General features: G+C 43.2%; 1 protein-coding gene across 6 annotated transcripts in view; it reads right to left on the reverse strand.

Moving 5' to 3' along the window:
- The window catches only part of SLC37A1 (solute carrier family 37 member 1), a 37,372-nt gene extending 21,486 nt beyond the window's left edge, over window positions 1-15,886 (reverse strand). For 2 of the 6 annotated variants that reach the window (XM_064647006.1, XM_064647002.1), the window contains exons 1-10: window positions 15,740-15,885; window positions 15,008-15,101; window positions 11,843-12,120; window positions 10,140-10,221; window positions 9,169-9,295; window positions 7,244-7,322; window positions 6,291-6,426; window positions 4,644-4,720; window positions 2,636-2,802; window positions 1,653-1,690 (exon numbers count right to left, since the gene is read on the reverse strand). In XM_064647006.1, coding sequence (XP_064503076.1) covers window positions 1,653-1,690; window positions 2,636-2,802; window positions 4,644-4,720; window positions 6,291-6,426; window positions 7,244-7,322; window positions 9,169-9,295; window positions 10,140-10,221; window positions 11,843-11,898 — 762 coding nt within the window. In that variant the 5' untranslated portion in view covers window positions 11,899-12,120; window positions 15,008-15,101; window positions 15,740-15,885. Of the gene's footprint in view, window positions 1-1,652; window positions 1,691-2,635; window positions 2,803-4,643; window positions 4,721-6,290; window positions 6,427-7,243; window positions 7,323-9,168; window positions 9,296-10,139; window positions 10,222-11,842; window positions 12,121-15,007; window positions 15,572-15,739 lie in introns of those variants that run through there. The other 4 variants (XM_064647008.1, XM_064647005.1, XM_064647004.1 and 1 more) reach the window with 4 other exon arrangements.
- Window positions 15,887-18,739: the final 2,853 nt, after the last annotated feature.

Below are 18,739 nucleotides of genomic sequence, written 5' to 3' on the forward strand. Positions count from 1 at the left end.
CTACTTCTAGTGTTTGAACCATCTTATAGTAGGCACTTGGAAGAGAAAGCTTTCCTTTTAGAAACAATTTAAATAGTTATGAGTTTTGCTGCCACAATGGCACACAAAAAACATACATACAACGTTCAGCAACCCAAAAAAAGCTTAAGACATTTGCACACACACATTTCAATCCCGCTTCAACAACGTCTTAAGAGGTCAATCTCTGATGTGGACTTTCAAACCACCGTGTCAGGAGAGTCACATCTTCCCTCGTGATACAGCAACATGTGTTACACAACTTGTGTGTGGCAGTGTATTTACAACCCAGTGAAGTTCACAATCTTGACAAAATTTAAGCCCTTGAAGTATAAGCTCTCATGCAAGATCCCCTTGATGCCAGTGAAGCATGGGATCAATGCATTCTAAAAACTCCCAAACATTGACATAGAAACAGCATCTCCATCCTCAAGAATTTCAAATTTTAGCAGGCCAGCCCTAAGCAATTTGATCCTATGTCAAATTTAGACCTGCTGTGAGCAGAGGATAGGATCACGGGATCACAGAATGGCCTGGGTTGGAAGGGAACAAAGATCATCCAGTTCCAACCCCCTGCCATGGGCACGGACACCTTCCACTATCCCAGGTTGCTCAGAGCCCCATCCAACTTGGCCTTGAACACTTTCAGGGATGGGGCATCCACAACTTCTCTGGGCAACCTGTGCCAGGGTCTCATAACCCTCACAGGGAAGAATTTCTTCCCAATATCTAATCTAAATCTACTCTCTTCCAGTTTAAAACCATTCCTCCTTGTTCTGTTACTACATGCTCTTGTAAATAGTCTCTCTTCCATCCTTCTTGTAGGCTTCTACAATGTTCAGAGGTCCTGATTCAATCTAAATTATTCTGGGATGCCACAAAAACTAAAGCATCCATCTGTCATATGATTCATACAACTTAGCACAGATTTTTTTCTCTCTCCTTTTCACATTTCTTCATTAATTTGAGTTTTAGACAAATAAATGCCACATTATATCACGGCTAAACTCACTGTCACAAACTGACTGACTGCTCCAATCCCTTCAATTCAGCTTTATATCCATCCCTTGCTTTTCCCTACCCATGTGCTCCTACTGTCTCTTTCTCTATCCAAGGGAACATCCCACCACCCATCCCAAGCCCTTGGGATGCTTCCTTGACCCTGTGTCAGCAGAAGGGCTGTTTGCTCTTTCTGCAAAGCCTCACACAGGGTTCCCAGTGAGACCCTTCCCAGGATACAGTTGGCAGCAATCTCACTATGCCATACCTAAGCAAGGGAGGCAACAGCAGGAGATGGAACAAAATGCCATGAAGATGCCCATGAAGACCAGAGGAAAGAAAGAAAACTCAAGAAAAAAAAAAAAAAAGACATGGACACTTTTTCCTGTTTTACTATCATAAGATCATCTATTCCAAAACTTTATTTAAAACAAATTAATTCACCTCTTGATTCACTTGCTTTGAGAGAAAATAAGGTTCTGGTTTATCAGTGAAGCACAGACAAATCATTCCCTCAAGAACAGGATCAGTTATAACAGCCTGGTACAACAGGGCCACACGGACTGATTTCCAGAACTATCCTAATAAATGTGTATTAAGAGGCAAAAATCAAAACAGAAAAAGCATTCACTTACACTGGATGGTGTGCAGGAGCAACTTACATCCTTAGGATCTGAAATACAACACCACATACAGTTAACACTGAAAAGAAGCCCCTTAAAACACTTTCAAACAGCGTTATTTACTGACAACAAACCAACAGTACAAATAACAAGGGCTATTTTGGCAGTCCCCTTCTTTACAGAATTCTAGTTATCTCTGCAGAACTCTCTACTTTCTGAGATAGGACAGTTATAGTATAAAATAAGCATTCATATCTCTGAGTCTTCATAGGGACAAGATGGGGCATTCTTCTTTAACTTCTAATTTAAAGGGTCACAACCTGCTCTACCAGCTGACTTCTGTATTTCACAGCACAGAAGATGGATGGCATGGGTTGAATGGTAGCACAGAACATACACTGCAGCCAGGTGGGACGTTCTGCTAAGATACACTTGAACAATTTATCAAGACTGGGAACTAATAACAGGGTGGTGGACTCAATTCTGAAGTGTGCTGGAGTCATTCTGGGCAACAGAGCTGGGGAAGGGCCTGGAGAATAAGCCATGAGGAGCAGCTGAGGGAGGTGGGAGAGCTCAGCCTGGAGAAAAGGAGGCTCAGGGGGACCCTCTTGCTCTCTGCAACCTCCTGACAGGAGGGTGGAACCAGGGAGGGGGTCAGGCTTTGCTCCCAGGGAACAAGGGACAGGATGAGAGGAAACGGCCTCAAGCTGTGCCAGGGGAGGGTCAAGTTGGACATCAGGAAGAATTTCTTCATGGAAGGGTTGTCAGGCATCAGAAGGGGCTGCCCATGGAGGCAGTGGAGTCCCCATCCCTGGAGGTATTCAAGGAACAACTGGACATGCCACTCAGGCTCTGGTCCGGCTAACAAGGTGGTGATTGATCAAAAGCTGGATTTGATCCTAGTGGTCTTTTCCAACCTAAATCATTCTTAAGCAGCTGGTGTTCCTCACCCATAAGGAGAGCCCCCCATGGTTCTGTCCCTCTGAAGCACTCACGTTCAATGAGAAACAGGAAGCAAACAATCCCCATCACAGCAACGACGACTCCGGGCACCACGAAGGAGAGACCCCAGCACGTGGACACCCAGTAAGCAGCAATTAAGGATCCCAAGATATTTCCCACTGAAGTGTGTGAATTCCAGATTCCCATGATCAAACCTCTCCTGCATTAAAAAACCAAAAAAACCAAAAACAAACAACAACCCACAAACTTTTCTTATTACAAGCATTACTGGATTGAGAGAAGTGTATCAAAAATAGCTGTTCATCTGTGCTGTTACTGAAATATTTCAATATTTGCAGTCTTATGGTTCTTTAACTGATCATTTCTTTATGCTACAGTCTCCATCTGGCAATTTCAAGGCATCTAAATACTAATAAAAGTGTTGTAAAATACTTCTCTGTGCATCACAGAACTCATCCTGCATTTAATGGCTTTTAAAGACACCATTAGGGCTTGCATGTTTCTAGATAGAGTTTTTTTGATTTAAACAAGTATGCAGATGTTGTGTAGCATGTGGACACGAAGTCTGATGCTTTTGGGAATGAAAATCCTCCTGCAAACACATTGCTCTGATAATCTGATGCTTTCAGGACACAGCAGACTTATCATGCAGAAGAAAACAACCTGTACGGGATATGTGGAGCAAATTCAGTATTTTCTGGTCACATTCTGGACTTGTTGGGCACTAGCAGAAGATGACACCTGTGCAAGCTTGGCTAACACTCACATCAGGCTTCTGTCTGCCTGGAAATCCCAGATTAGCTGCAGCTCAGCTAATGTAAACCACAAAAATCCTACTGAAGTCATGACAGCAGGGTTTTTTTTTTCCCCTTCCTTGTTCTTCCACATGGGAAAACCGCCTTGTCCTCAGCAGTTTATGTGGAGCAACCTAACTTGAACAAGGCCCAGTCTTTTCCTTGGGCTAAAGATCTAACAGGTCTGCCCACATTTTCATGGAATTTGTGGAAAAATGAGAACAAGAACCAGAACACTGACATTCAAAGAAGAGCCCTACCCACCAGTCCACTCTGTGGCCTCCTAAAAGTAAAGGCTGTTGCTTTTGTGCAAAGCCAAACCTGAATAAATGTATTTATTTTGCAGACTCATCAATTTTGTTCAGCACTGTATGACAGTTATTCTCTGCATTTTGTAACATTCACCTAAAAGGCTGCAGGGACTACAGAAAACCACCTGAACCTACATTTTCACAACTATGCTGTGATTTTATATAGAAAGCATATATTTAACTGTTGTATATCCTTCTCTGGAACTGACAGACCATAATGCTCTTTTATGGTATTTATCTAGAAAGGATGGTACTACAGTAGCATTATTATGTGCTACATCCACCAACCATTATCAGAGCCAGTGGATTTACCATGCAGCTCTTGCAAAATTTATGGAAAACTACTGTATGGTGGTATGACAAAATAAACATTAGAGAAGTGACCTCTGTGCAGGATTAAGATAAAAACCCCAAATAAATGATTTAAAGAAAAGTGATAAAAAGAAAGGTTAAATCAGCTGCCATATGTATTTTTCCTTTTTAAATTGAATTTTTAAGTTTATGTAAGTGTGTTAGAAAAAAGGATATTAGACAGATACTTATTACAGTTACACCCTGACAACTGTTTTGAAACACAAGTGAAAACATGGGAAATTCCACAGAAAAATGGCATAATAACAGCCTGTACTGAAAGTAGTTTTAGACTGTTAATATTTGCAAGGATTATTCTAATTCAATTCCGAAATATTTCAGCTGAAAAATTAAGTGTCAGACTAAAGAGCTACCAGAGAACATTGGTTTGACATGAGGGAGAACATTTCAAACCCATATACAAACTAATTAGTGTAACAAAGGAAGCTCCTCTCAAAGTTCTACTTAACTGCTTTTTCATCCCCCAAAAACACAGAAGCAGAAAAACATATTTAAATTGGCTGTATTACAGCCCAGAATGTATTGATCTGTACTTCCAAAAGTCTGGATAACATATGATTTACCTTCCTTTTCCAAACCAGTTGCCAATACATGTAACGACACTCGGCCAGCCAGTAGTTTGCACCAAACCATTTGCTATCTGAAAGTATATAAAAATTATAATAAATAAACATACCCTATAATAAGTCAGGTTCCTACACAATCCCTGCCGAGTGCTGCAGTGGGAAAAGGAAGCCCTCACAAATGCTCTGAATTTAGAAATTTAGCGGGGAGGTTTGAAAGTGATATTTTTTCCCCAAGAATAATCGAGTTACGATGTTTCACAGAGATTCTTCCCTGTACCTACATCCCCACAATTATTTTATGATTTAAATCACAGACTGTTGTCATTCAATCACAATGCTCACCAAAATTCACATTGCACTGAGAAGTGAATTCTCCACACTCAAATAGCAACACAGAAAACTTCAGAGAATATTCTAAGTTGGAAGGGACCCACAAGGACCACTGAGTCCACCTCTAATGCTTATCTCAATCTGAGCACATGGCAAAGTGTGTTTGCAATCAAAGTGGAAAAAAAAGAAAGCTTTAGGGGAGACTGGCTAACTTTGAACATTCACTTTAAAATGCTTAACAGACACCTGTAAATGAACTGAGAGGAGGAATTTAGCTTACTATTTCAGGCTGAGGTAGGAACTAGTTCAGCCTCCACATTGCACAGATTATAACTTTAACTATCTCTAACCCTACTCTAGAATTACTCTCTCTAGAATTACACCTTAATGCAAAGGTCACAGTACAGTAACTGTACAGTGGGCATTTAAACATGCAACAAAATCACCTCACTCTACCCCACAAAAAACAAGTAGGCTGGTGGTGCCAGACCACCCTTGGTATTCCAGGACTCACCGACCACATCCCACAGGGCAGCACTGCTAGAGACAGTCAGCTTAACCCTAAAGGAGCCAGCTCGTGCCCTGGAAACCACCTGATCCAAGAGGGCTGGGGCAGGGACAGGGTTAAACAGATTAATTGGTGACATGGTTACACAAGCTTGCTGTGCCCAAGTTAGTACCTGTGCATGCCATGCTGCCCAGTGCCGTGCAAAGGTGCCAGAGGAGAGAATCCTACTGCAATAACACACAGGAAGCAGCAGTGCCAAGGTGCAGACCTGCCCAAAACAGCTCAAGTGCTGACCATGTCCTGCTCCTGACCTAAAGTCCATTTCAGGTCAACAGCAAATATTCTTGTGACACCTGATTAGTGCTTTGAAAAAATCTCACACAATGAATCTCATTACATAAGCCACATCAGTGTGGGAGACTGTTCATCATTAGCAGTATAAATGTAATTTTCCCGCAGAGAAGGCCAGGATGAGTCACTCAGGTCTTGGCAGACTGACAAAAGTAAATAGGCTTGTTTTAAAACTCGCCCACATTTAAGCTTGCAAAGATTTGATCATTGATTTGACACAGGGTGAAACACACTAATTTGTTTTCAAAGATTTCTTTCACTAGAAAAACATTTCTCAAAAATAAAACCTGGGGCTATCCACTCTGTCAGTTCTGCCTGTCATCACTGACAGCGTGTTCCAACATCTACACCCTCCCATCCAACCACTAATCACTTGCGTGTAGCTGAGAAACACCCAACACAACACTGAACAGCACCACAGAAACTCTGGAGTGCTTAAATAACATCGTGCCTACCTGGGCCATGATGTAAAACCACAGATTATGCACGTTATAGAAATAACCCAATCCAAACATGGCAGTGAAGAGCCCACTGGCGAGCATCCCACCCGTCAGATAGTACCGGATCGGCAGCCGTTCTCCTATCAGTCCACTTGGAACGGGGAAGGAAATAAAGAGAAAGGCCATAATTAAAAATGAGATCATACCCCCAGCCTTCACAAACAAAGAATATTTTATGTTGTTTAATTCTGACTGAGGAGAAACTTTACTGGTAACTGCTGTTTGCCTTCACAGCAGCAAAGGAGCAATTTTTAGCGCTTGACAGGGGAAAAACCCCAACAAACATTTCATGTTCATTAATTCCTAAGTTCTGACACCTGCACAACCATCTTTCAGGCAGATACTCACCTAGAGCACATTTACTTACAGAGTCATTTTCCAAATGACAGGTAAGGTGGGACATGTCTCCAGCCTTTTAAAGTGAGACTTGTCTCCCTTGCTAATAATTCTAGTCATGAGGGTTCTGGTTTTAATAAAAAGAAACATCTCCAAACAGCAGCTAATATTGCACACTGTAAGATGGTTTTTAGGAGGTGTCTGCTTCCATCCTCTGACTCTAGAGAAAGCCAGGACAACCAGTTTAGTTTACAAGTTGGAGACTGATTGAGGACATGTATTCCAGTGTATATTCCTTTGTGTTCCACATGAAGCAAAGACAGGCCAAGTTGGAAAGCATTCCTGCACAAGGCAGTCATGATGGATGCAGGTAAGAAGAAGCTTTCTATAGATCAACAGATATGATACCACTGGGACTCGGGATGATGTGGGTTTTGTTCCCCCTCAGCAATCTGTTTCTCACTCTCTTCACCAGAAACTTTTCCCATAAGGAATCACAACATCTCAGAAGTTGTGCAGCCTCATAAATTAACAGTAAGCAATAAAGGAGGTTTCCAAGAGAGTGTATTTACCTTAAATACATTCCAACTGCATATGCACACAAAAACGAGTAATCCAGCGCTCCCAGTAACTGTTTGTAGTTGTTCTTATCTAAGAATAATTTTCAAAACAAATTATCAGTTTAAATGTACTAATTAATTCCCAACCATTTTTACATATAAGAAGAAAAATGTTAGTGAACACGCACTGGCATTTAACTTTCAAAAGGCGCTTTTACACTTAAGCACACATTTTGCAAAATGTTTTATTTAATGAAAATATAAAAATAAATGGCTCTAACATATAACAAAAATATTGGTAGGCCCATGCTTAACTCTACCTTATTCAAAACAGCATTTTGAAAGAGAAGAAACACCAGCTATTAATAAGGTGCCCTTGTATGTCCTTAGAAAAGAGAAAATCCCAACTGTGACTTGATTAAAAGTGGGAAGATGAGTTGCAAATGTGTGAGATCCTAACAGTCAAAATGGCAAAAAAAATTCCATCATCACAGAGGTTTTTAAAGAATCAGTTTAATATGCTCTTTTTTTTAATTGTTAAAGCCTTTTGTATTTCATTTTCCAACTATTCACAGGGCACAGAGTTTTGCTTAAAAAAAACCCAACAAACAGGGTTCTGCTCTGTACAGCAAACAAGCATAATCACACCAAAATGGGACTTGCAGACAGGATGGAGGGAGCAGAAGGGCCTCCACCCAGATGGAAATGCCAAGTCTACTCTCAGGAGACCTGAGCTCATACCAAGAAAGACAGTTTGTGTATTTATTTGCAAGGAGCCACAATTGCCATTGACTTTGAGCATGAAGTCACAGATACTGAAGCATTCCTTCTTTCAGTGTCAGTCCCAGCTTTCCCAGCTGTACTGCCTGAAAAAAACAGCCAAAACCCCAAGTCTAGCGTGCCATTCCAAAGGGGCACCTTGGCAGTAACCTATGTGTTCATGAAAAAGGAGGACACTGGAGCTCAGAAGTCTCCACTAGCAAAGCCAACCAGTGTTTCAGACAAGCAAACTCCGCCTCCCCTCGGTCCAGGGACAAGAAACACCAACCAAGTTTAACTACATCCCATCCAGTGGGACTAAAACATTTCAGCAGACCTTGCAACAGGCAGTTAGTACACTGGATTTTGTCCACAGAAAACCCAGAGCTCAGATCTTTAATTATCTTTGAACAGAGTAGCACCTTTTTTTTTTTTTTTTAATTGCTAATTAAGGACTAATTAGAATGGATGGCTACACTGACTGAGGTGCACTGGCACACTGACAGAATGGACTATTCTAATTCACTGATGTTCCTGGTAGTAATAAAAGCATCAAGGAATGGTTCAAAGTTTCCCTGAAATTCAAATACAATTAAATTCAAATGTAATTGTTCAGTAGGCAAATATTAGTTTTCTATTTAAGTGAAAGGCCACGTCCATAAACTATTCAGTAAATTGTCAAGTCTATTCTGGAATGAAGTCTCCTCTTTTTCTTCATTAAAATGGAGAGATATTTCTTCCAGCAGATAAGGACTCTGAAAAGTTCTGATTTCGATAAACACCAAGTCAATTAATTTAAAGGGTTGCTGGACCTTGAATTAAATGAGTAGAAAATTACAATGATTTATTTTTTCACCCTTTTTTCCTTAATAGACACGCTAAAGACAAATCCCATTTTCTGACTGAAAACTGCTCTGCTGACACCATCTCGTAGCTGTAACAAGTAAAATAATGTCACCTGTTTAAGTGACTTTGAGCAGGAGAGACATCATGAGGTAGGTCACAACTTAACTTTCTTTGGAGAAACCAATTAGAACGTGAAAAAAAAACACCCCTTCCATGCACATCTCCCCAGTACCTCCATATGTGAAGAAACAGCAAGAAGCAAATAATCTCATTATGAATATGAGCTCGTTATTGGGAAAAACAGAAAACCAAAAAAAACCCCCAACCCTTACCAAATGGCTCCCAACCACACTGAGAGGCGTTAAATGGCTTTTTGAGAGGCTGAATCTGGGCAGCATATTCTTTGTAGGAGTCAAGTTCAACTTCATGTGAAGCAGCACAATGCTTATGCAGCTCTCCCTGGAATGGAAAGGACATTTGAAAATGGAAAAAAAACTCAGTTGTGAGCTGGAGACTGTTAATTCCCATACAACAACAAACTTAACAAACCCAGACCGACGTGAACCTGTGTCAAACCCACCAAAATCAGGAACACTGTTAGCCATTATTAATTGCTTGGCATTTTGATGAATGAAGCCACCACTACATGAAATAGTTAATCACATGGTTAGAGAAAACATTCTATAGTGAACTAGTGAACTGGTGTTTCTGACAGTGAACAGCTTTGAAATTCTGCAGTAACATCAGGTACTTTGCCCATTGTTACTCACCATCTATACACAAGACAGCACTGGGGGATTTGATTTGAGTTTGGCAAGTTTTACAGGCTGAACATTAAACTAACAAACCTTGAATTATGGAATATTTTGCCACCAGCTTTACCAGAAACAGAGTCCCAAGTGTACAGACAACTATGATGTTCAACAGTACTTGGAACACTCTTGTAAATGCCAAGGCAATGTTAACATGCTCAACTTATCACTTATGAGCAACTTTTCTCAAAAATATCACTGCAAACCTCTCAAATACCTATAATTAGATTAAGACACATGAATTAAGTGTAGGCATAGCTGTGTCAAGTTCTAAGCCCAAAAACCAGACATACATGCAATATTCTAGGTGTGGTCTCACTGAATTTTATCAAGCAAATGTCACTGTGTACTGGCTTTATCAGTTTTTCATATTGAAGCCACTTCAAGTTAAAGTTTAACACTGCCTTTCACAATGGGAAATACTAAAAAGACAATGACTTCTGTGTTTGAGGAGCAGAAGGATGTTTAAACAAGGACAGAACCCTGCTTACCTTAACTATACTAATAGGTTTCCTTGATAAGTGGAAGCTGGCATACAGCAGGAAAGTGAGAGAGAAAATGAAGGCTCTGTACCTACAATATAAAATAAAAAGCGTTTGAAAATTATTTTGTTTAGATCTCCTTTTAGCACCAAGTTACACAAAAACATCTGGCTTGTTTGCAACCTTCCTTTGGGGGCTATTAAATGTCAGTTCAACATTAAACATACTGATAATCAGATTTCACACCTCACCGTCTCACTGGGTTTTCTGGTATGATTAGGACATAAGTGATGGCTCTCTGAGTTGGCAGTTTGGATGTTGTGGGTTATTACTTCCTTGTTTTCTTACTGTTTTTAGGATTCTGCTTTACTTTTGCCCTCCTCTGTAACAACAGAAATCAGCTGTTTCCAGAGATGGACAGATAGAGTGTCCTGGAACACATGACCATAATTAAGCAGGTTTGGGATTGGGAAGGAATTCTCCTTTGTGCCTCACTGGCATCCTTGGGTCTTTCTCTGCAGTTCAGCTGAATTAAAAGTGCATCCCAAAATCCCTGTCACTGCAAGTATTAAACAAAGACAGTAAGCTGATCTATTCTCTGCTCTACCTGCAGTTTCAGTTGTTTAAGGAGAGCACTTTGTGGAATTGTGCTTTTAACAATACACAGAGTCCAAATGTATTTGCTGGTTCCTTCTGGCCTTGATCTTAAAATCAACATCAGGAAATAAAAGTACATATATAAATACGAATATCTGATATCACACAGACTACTGTGGTCCCTGATTTTTAATTAACGTTTTTCAATAATTTTTTGCCTTACAAACTTTTATATAATCAAGGCCTTGTTTTATAGTTCTGGTATGTTGACAGAGACACTAGAAGAGTTATCCCACAAGCTGCATTACTCGCTCTCACAACCGAAAACACACTTTTCACTGAAAACACACATTTATTCCTCACAAGGAATAAAACTGAAATTACTTTGTTCCTGCTGCTATACTAGAGAAAACACACGATAAAATTGCTCAAATGGAAAGTGCTTGGTCTTTCATTTGTTATTTTTTTTTCCACACACAACTGGCTCAGTCTTCTATCTCAGAAAGGACATGAACTGATGTCACAAAACTTCCAGAATTAGTTTTCTTGAGCAAAGAGGATTTGATTTTGGTTTGGTTTTGTTGGGGGGTTTTGCATTGGTTTTGGTTTTTTTGTGTTTTGTTGTTGTTGTTTGTTCGGGGTTTTTGTTTGGTTTGGGGGGTTTTGTTTGGTCTGGTGGTTTTTTTGTTTTGTTTTGCTTGTTTGTTTGTTTTATTTTTGGGTTTGCTTTTGGTTTTAATATTACAGTAGCAAGAACTGAAACTGTAATTGTACAAGTCTATATTAAACATCAAATTATTGGGGAGAAAATACACTTCTGGTTAAGAAAAGAAAGCTTACCTTGAGCCACTCTTCCTACCTAAGAGCTTGAAAATAAAAATCTAAAATTTATCACTTAAATATAATTTTAAAAGGACAAAAGGCTAGTAAGGGTTTATTTGGGTTTCCCAACAAAGCACCTTACTTTTTAAATGTCATCAATATTTATTATACAACTGGCTATATTTTCTTCCTGTATATATTAAGCAATGAAAAAGCAAAAACAGAGCAGCGTGATCTTCCCGGATACAAATTCACACTGTCCACAAAGATCACCACCATACTTCAGGACTTACCACTGATCTCGTGAAAATGAAGTGATGAAACGAATCCCAGGAGGAAGCTGAGCCATCTACACTACGGCTGGTACCAAATTTTAGGTGACACAATTATGTACTTGTGACAGTGTTTTCTGTTCTTCTGAATGTGTAGTGAAGACCCCCTCGAAGCCGTGGGATGGCAGGTAAAAAATGTGGAATATCTGCTGCTGAGCTGATCTCCCTGTAGGTTTTTAGTCTTACACCTTCAGTCTGGACGTGGCAAATCCTTCACTCTGCCTTTGTTAACTGCTGATCTTCAGATAAGAGAAGCCGATAAGTAAACAGTCTGATGGAGGATTTGCAATATTTTCTAACCATAACATTTGAATCAGCAATTATCTACTTCAGAGGCAAGTAATTACCGTAACTAACCTTCCAGCCATCAAAAATGTAATGGAGAATTTTAAGCTGATATAAAAATGCAGCCTTCTCTGAATTTTATCACTTATAATGCATTTTGAGAACTCGGCATAGTACAAAGCAGTGGAGACACAAAGGGAAGATGCACGCAGAACTTGATCCAAAGCCAGCTGACATCAAAACACTTTGCTTTTGTCCCAGAATGGCTACAAGCAGACAATTCCCCAGCCCACAAAGATCTGTTTAAGCACATCAGAAACATTCATGAGCTTGCAATTAGTTCAAAAATGGCTGTAGTGTTTCCAGCTCCGAATAGAGACTCCTCCAGCTTGAGAGTGGGTGCTGCTGAACAATGCTGCCAGCAAGACTGGACTAGCACTCCCTTTTCCACCCCATTTCCCTGACCCAGTGGCAGTGCTGCACAAAGCACCGCATCGTCAGAAAACTTGGAAAAGAAAACAAACAACTTTTTTCACCACCTGAGCTCCCTGCACCAGCACAAGGGGAGAAGGCAGGATCTCACGTGTCCATAACAGGAAGGGGAGAGAGAGACTCTGGCAGCATCAATTCAGTTTCGTTTAAAGTTTCAGAGTTTCTCCTGTTCAAACATGGACTGAAGTCCCTCAACAGAAAAAAAAAAGCACAATATCTTTACTGCAGGTACTGCACCAGAGAGCAGCTGCACTGTTAGCTGGCAGCAAGTCCAGCCAACTGTTGAGGGCGATGACAAAAGGCACTGTAGGCAAAAGGTGTGACTGCAACTCACGCATGAAAACCCTCCCTGTGTGCTCACAGCAGAGCCACCCCAGCAGGATGTCAAGTTAAGACACCAGGGCCTGCAGCATAACCCCTACCACCCTCCTGGTAGCCTTGCTAGTGGGTCTAATGACAGCAAAAGCCACTGATGGGAAGTTGGTAGAATACAGGATCAGCTCTCCTGGTAAACAAAAGAAAACACACCTGCCAAGCAAGTAAACAGACCTGCCCAAGACCAAGGGTTGGTCTTAACATGAGATCATCTTCATTGCCCCATCTTATCACAGAAATCAAAACGAATCCTCAATCAGATGACTGCCAACACCAAACAGGATCTGCTGTGTCCAAGCCAGCAACTTGAGAGCTTCACTACCCACATTGACTTTCTCCCCAGGAACGGAGGAAAACCCACCTCTTTCCAAACAGAGTACCCCAACAGAAAATTAGGGGTCTGCTTCTTTATGCTAACACATTTTTGCCATAGCTTTATTTTTTCCAGTATCCTGGTTCAGTTTGACACCTCCCTCCCCTCGAAGTGAGCTGACTTGCTAATCTCGTTTGGCATGTTTCACCCCCCCACACCTCCTCAGCCCTGAATCAGTTGTGCAATTAATTAAACCCCGTAATCAGTCCAACCCAACATGGGTTTCCTACCTCCTCTTTGAGGTTACAGAGGTTAGGGAAAGTGCAACCCTACACCCTCCTCCCCTCTTCCACTCCCAGATGCAGGTCTCTGATTCCCTCTGTGTCAGACCTTGCAGTTGTACAGCCATGGTTCAGGTGGCTGATTCATCAGAAAACCTGCCCTGAAATGCAGCTGATCCAACAGAGAATATTAATTCATTCTGTAGTCATAAAACTGCTACTTAGGATTAATCCAACGCAGCAGGAGCATAAAGGCAGGGACTGAAGGTGGGATTGCCCCTTCCAACCACAGCTGGCTAGTTAGGTCAGGGGAACTCAATTGCAAAACAACAACTTGTCAGTAATCTGTGTTTGGTTGATAGCCCCAGTAGCAGAAGAAAGGTAAGAAGAAAAATAGGTTGGCACAAGCAGCCCCCAGCTGGAGGGAATTTTTCTTCTAGCAGCAACAAACCTATTTCAGGGTGATCCCAAACCCCACTTCTCTCTCACAGTTATCCCCAGACACCAAAATTATTATTTAACTGACCACACTAAGCAAGGTGACAGAAATACCTACTGGGAAAAAAACTAAGAAGCCAGCTGAGAACAAAAACCCGAGGTCAAACATCTCCTTAAATGGTTCTTTTAAAATATAATGGGACAAGGCAATTATCATCATAGCAAAGCAATTATTTAACAAGCTACTATTTAGCAGCTTTAGCCTAAGCAGGAAAAGACTTTGCAGATCTTACAAAAGGTTTCAGTACTAAGTGGTCACACAAGGTTGCACATCTGTGCACCTGCTGCACAGATGGTACTTGCACCACCTCCCAACAGTAAATCCCATCACCCGGATCCCAGTCACTTCCCAGCAAAGATGACTGGCCTATAAGCAGCACAGAGAGGACTGCACTCGAACTCTATTTGACAGAGGTTGATTTCATTTTATGTACTGCAGGGAGAAACAGCTGAGTTCTCAATTACTTGTCAACAACTTATCTCTGTCTCCACGTATCCGTAAGTTCCTCTGACGTTCATGTGCTTATTAATAAACAAACAGAACGTCCTCCACAAAAGCAAAGGAATTTGTGGCAATAAAACAGGTTATAAAGATCACATCCTGCCGTAGATTAAGCTAAATTTTAAAAGCCAAGCTATACTTCAGAAATTACAGTAATAGGGTACAACACATAACTGTTAGTTTGCCAATACATCCTTTGTATTTCTGGTTTACTAATGAAGCTCAAGGACAATATCGAATTTAATCACTGAAACTGGCTTTAGGTTCTTTCATTTTCTGCAACTATTTCAGCCGACAGCCAAACAAACACTTCACTTCCTCCTTGCTGTACTGCAACCTATAAAGCGATATTCCGGTACTTAGTTTGAAACCATATTTACCTTCCAAAATTGGTATTGCTCCTTCAGGCTTCCCACTGGCTGAAACATTCCACCCTGCTTCGGGAAAACAGTCATCGGTGACCGGCCTTTCCCTCTGCAAACACGGTAAACCCGGGATCAGCTGTGCTGGAGAGGCAGAGGGAAGGAAGGTCGTGCCTGGCCACGCACAGCTCCCCAGAGGGCAGAGATTAATTCAGTGTCTGCAAACAGCGGGTAACCAAACCCTCCTCGGGGTGTCCTTAAGGGCTCAAAACGCCTTCGCACACACGCAGGTCAAATGCACGTCGCGTTTAACGCCCGGCAGCTCCGCACCTGAGCCAGAGCCTGCCAAACCCACCGCTCCGGGGCATTAAATGGCCATGTTCATTCTATTTAAGACACAAAAAAACCCAGTTCATCCTGGCTTAGCCACAGAGGGGCACAGCCCCGGTGAGCACATCGTGGGTCGGGGCCCCGGGACCCGCAGGACTGACCGCCCCCGGAGCCGCCCCGGGGGCCAAGGGCAGCGCCAAGACCAAGAGCGGGAGCCGAGCCCAACCCACGGGCAGCTCTCGGCAGCGCACAGGGGCGGAGAGCCGGGGCCGGGCACCCCCGCCCGGTGCCCGAGCGCTCCCCGGGCACCCCCGCCCGGTCCCGCCGCTCCCGAGCGGCCCCGCGGCCCGGGAGCCGCCCCCGTTCCGCCCCCGCCGCGGGCACGGCAGGTGCACGGCCGCCCCCGCCCGCCGAGCCTACCCCGCAATGCTGATCCCGGCATCGGCAGCCTCCTGAGTCCCCGTGTCCCGCCGAGCCGGGCTGTGCCGGGCCGGGCGCGGCTCCGGATCGCCGCCCGCCGCCGGAGCTGCGCGGCGGGACCGGGCGGGCTCGGCCCCTCCTCCCCGCCGCACCGAGGAGGAGGAGAAGGAGGAGCCTGCGGGGGGAACCCTTTGCATGAGGAATAGCAGTTCCCGCGGGTCATCCTGACCGTCTGCTCAGCGCTGGTGGGGTGCATCTGGGATGCTGTGAACAGTTCTGGGCTCCTCAGACATGGAGCTCCTGGAGTGGGTTCAGAGGAAGGTGTGAGGATGATGAAGGGACTGGAGCATCTCCCTTACAAATAAAGGCTGAGGGAGCTGGGCCTGCTCAGCCTCGAGCAGAGACGGCTGAGAGGTGACCTCCTCAGTGTGTATAAATACCTAAAGGGAGGGTGCTAGGAGGATAGACCAGGCTCTTCGTGGTGATGCCAAGCAACAGGACAAGAGACAACGGGCACAAACTGATGCTCAGGAAGTTCCACCTGAATGTGAGGAAGAACTTTCTTGTGCAGTGACCAAGCACTGAAACAGGTTACCCAGCAAGGGTGTGGAGTCTCCCTCACAGGAGATATTCCAGAACCATCTGGACACAATCCTGTGCCATGTGCTCTGGGATGACCCGGCTTGAGCAGGGAGGCTGGACCAGATGACCCACTGTGGTCCCTTCCAACCTGACCCGTTCTGGGAACCGCTGCCCCTGGCCTCCCACAAGGCCCCAGCTCACCCCCAACCTGCTGGGCAGGGAAAAGCTGCTCCCTTGTGCCTGCCATTCCCACTGACCCACCTGTCACCCTGGCAGCCTCTCCCACTCCATGTGCTCCAGAGTGGTGTCCTGATCCCTCTGTGCTGCCTGGAATCGCCAGTAGGATCCCCAGGCAGGCAGCCCCCCAGCCTGGGTAGGTGTGCACAGGTGTCTCACTGCAGCACTGTCGGTTTCCTGCCTCACTGCAGCACTGTCGGTTTCCTGCCAGACGTAACACAAAGGTATTTCTGGTGCCAAACGGCAAATGTTAACAAATCACACACCAGGTCACCGGAAATACGAAGGAAAAATTCAGTGGTGCTTCTTTAAAAAAGAAATAATATATTTATTTTAGTTGTTATCTGGTTTCCTGATCCTGCAGTGCATTTCAGCAACCGTATGTATTTCAAAGCTCAGTTATTTATATAAATGCACGCTTCCAGCTGCTGGTGCATTTCTTCATCATGACAACCTCCCCAGTGCAGAAAACCCTATGCTGTTTCTTTCATCCAAGACTGAATAGCTGCTAACAGTTACTTCATGCAGGTTTAAATTTATCTGTATAACTGTTTGTCCCCTGTAAAGTACCCCCTGCCTGGCACAAACGACCTGCCTATGGCACTCGCTGAAGTGTTCGATTTTGTTCTGTCTTTTCCCTCTCCTCTTGCACTGCCTGTGCTGGAAATACCAATAAAAGAAACTCTTTGACTCCCAGTGTGATGTTACCTAGGCCCCACATGTCAGACACATGCTCAGCTTTGCTCCACAATCACAGTGGCATCTTTCCTTCACTTCCTCTGAGTCAGCAAATGAGCCCTTCACCCTTATTTTAACATTTGCAGAACCAGGGTCCCAGAGTTGCACCCACTGCAGATGCAGGTTGATGCTGCACAACCCACTGCTTTAAAGCTTGCTGGTGGCAGATGTTGATTCCAACCTTCTTGCTGCGATTTGTAAGCAGAGAATCAGAGGTTAAAAAAAAAAAGCCTTCACATCATCTCCTCAAGCACTACAAATTACCTACTTGGAAAACTAATGCAGTTTATTGATTATCATCAGTCCTCTGAAGAGACGATTTTGTTTCTCAGATAAAAGCAAAAGCCTCTACTCACTATCAAAAGGTCTCAAATTAGCACAGCTTTTACCAAACCATCCTGCAGTATAAAACAGACCACAGTTTCATTCAGTGTCTCAGGGAAAGGACAGTGCATGGTTGCTTTTTTAACAATACAGTCCCATGCCAACCCAAAAGAAAAAGCATCTGCCCCAAACCCTCAGCAGCTCAGCCTATTGTCAAAAATGGACATAGGGCTAAGTTTAGCAGACTCTGAACATTTGGAGATGAACAGGCATGTCCTGGGGTTGCTTTAGCCGTCCACATCTACTGTCCCCTGTATGATGGTGCATGAAGTGGAGAAGGAAATGCTTCAAGCTGCTTTATTTTTTCTGAGCAGGCCTATCACAGAAAAGTCCTTGCCTTACTGACAGGACAACTGTTCTCTGGGGTGGAAAAGCACACGCTAAAATCCAATATAGATGGGGTAGTTACACCCTGAGCGTCTGTGTAATGACAAATGATACTTGTCATTTTTGCTGTAACAACCAATTAGCAGAGACAAAACTAGTCAGGGGATGCTCCTCCAGGAACAGTGATTTGCATGAGTCATGTGGCTGCACTTTTGCACCGTAAGGCACAGACATCGTTTATTCTGATTCACACACACGTACACATAAAAAAAAAATGAAAAGTTGTCTCTTTACAGCAGAAAAGGTCAGACCCATCAGAGTGCATTTGTATACATGGGTTAGCCATCTCAGATTATCACAGCAACTATTCATCATCATGTGGAATCCTCATATTTTTTAAATTGCTGTTGCCTTGGCCCTTTTTAAATTTCCTGAAAGAATTTAACCTCGCTTGAATATCTTCCCATTCTCAGTTACAAGCAGCTTGCAAAAAGCATGAGCCAAACAGACACAGAAACCCTGATATTTTTCATACTTAAAAGTAGAAACTGCATCTCCCATTCAAATAAAGGTTCCCTGCAATCCATTCCTTTAGCATCACTGAAACCTGCTGGCTGCCACACTTGGCACAGCTGCGCTCTCTGCTGTGCCAGTGTGGGTCACCAGCAGCTACAATTGCCAGAAGCCATCAAATAAGTAGGAATACAGAGAGAGGGAGCAGCGGGAGCTGGT

Source organism: Pseudopipra pipra, chromosome 2 (assembly GCF_036250125.1).
Source record: "Pseudopipra pipra isolate bDixPip1 chromosome 2, bDixPip1.hap1, whole genome shotgun sequence".
NCBI lineage: Eukaryota > Metazoa > Chordata > Aves > Passeriformes > Pipridae > Pseudopipra > Pseudopipra pipra.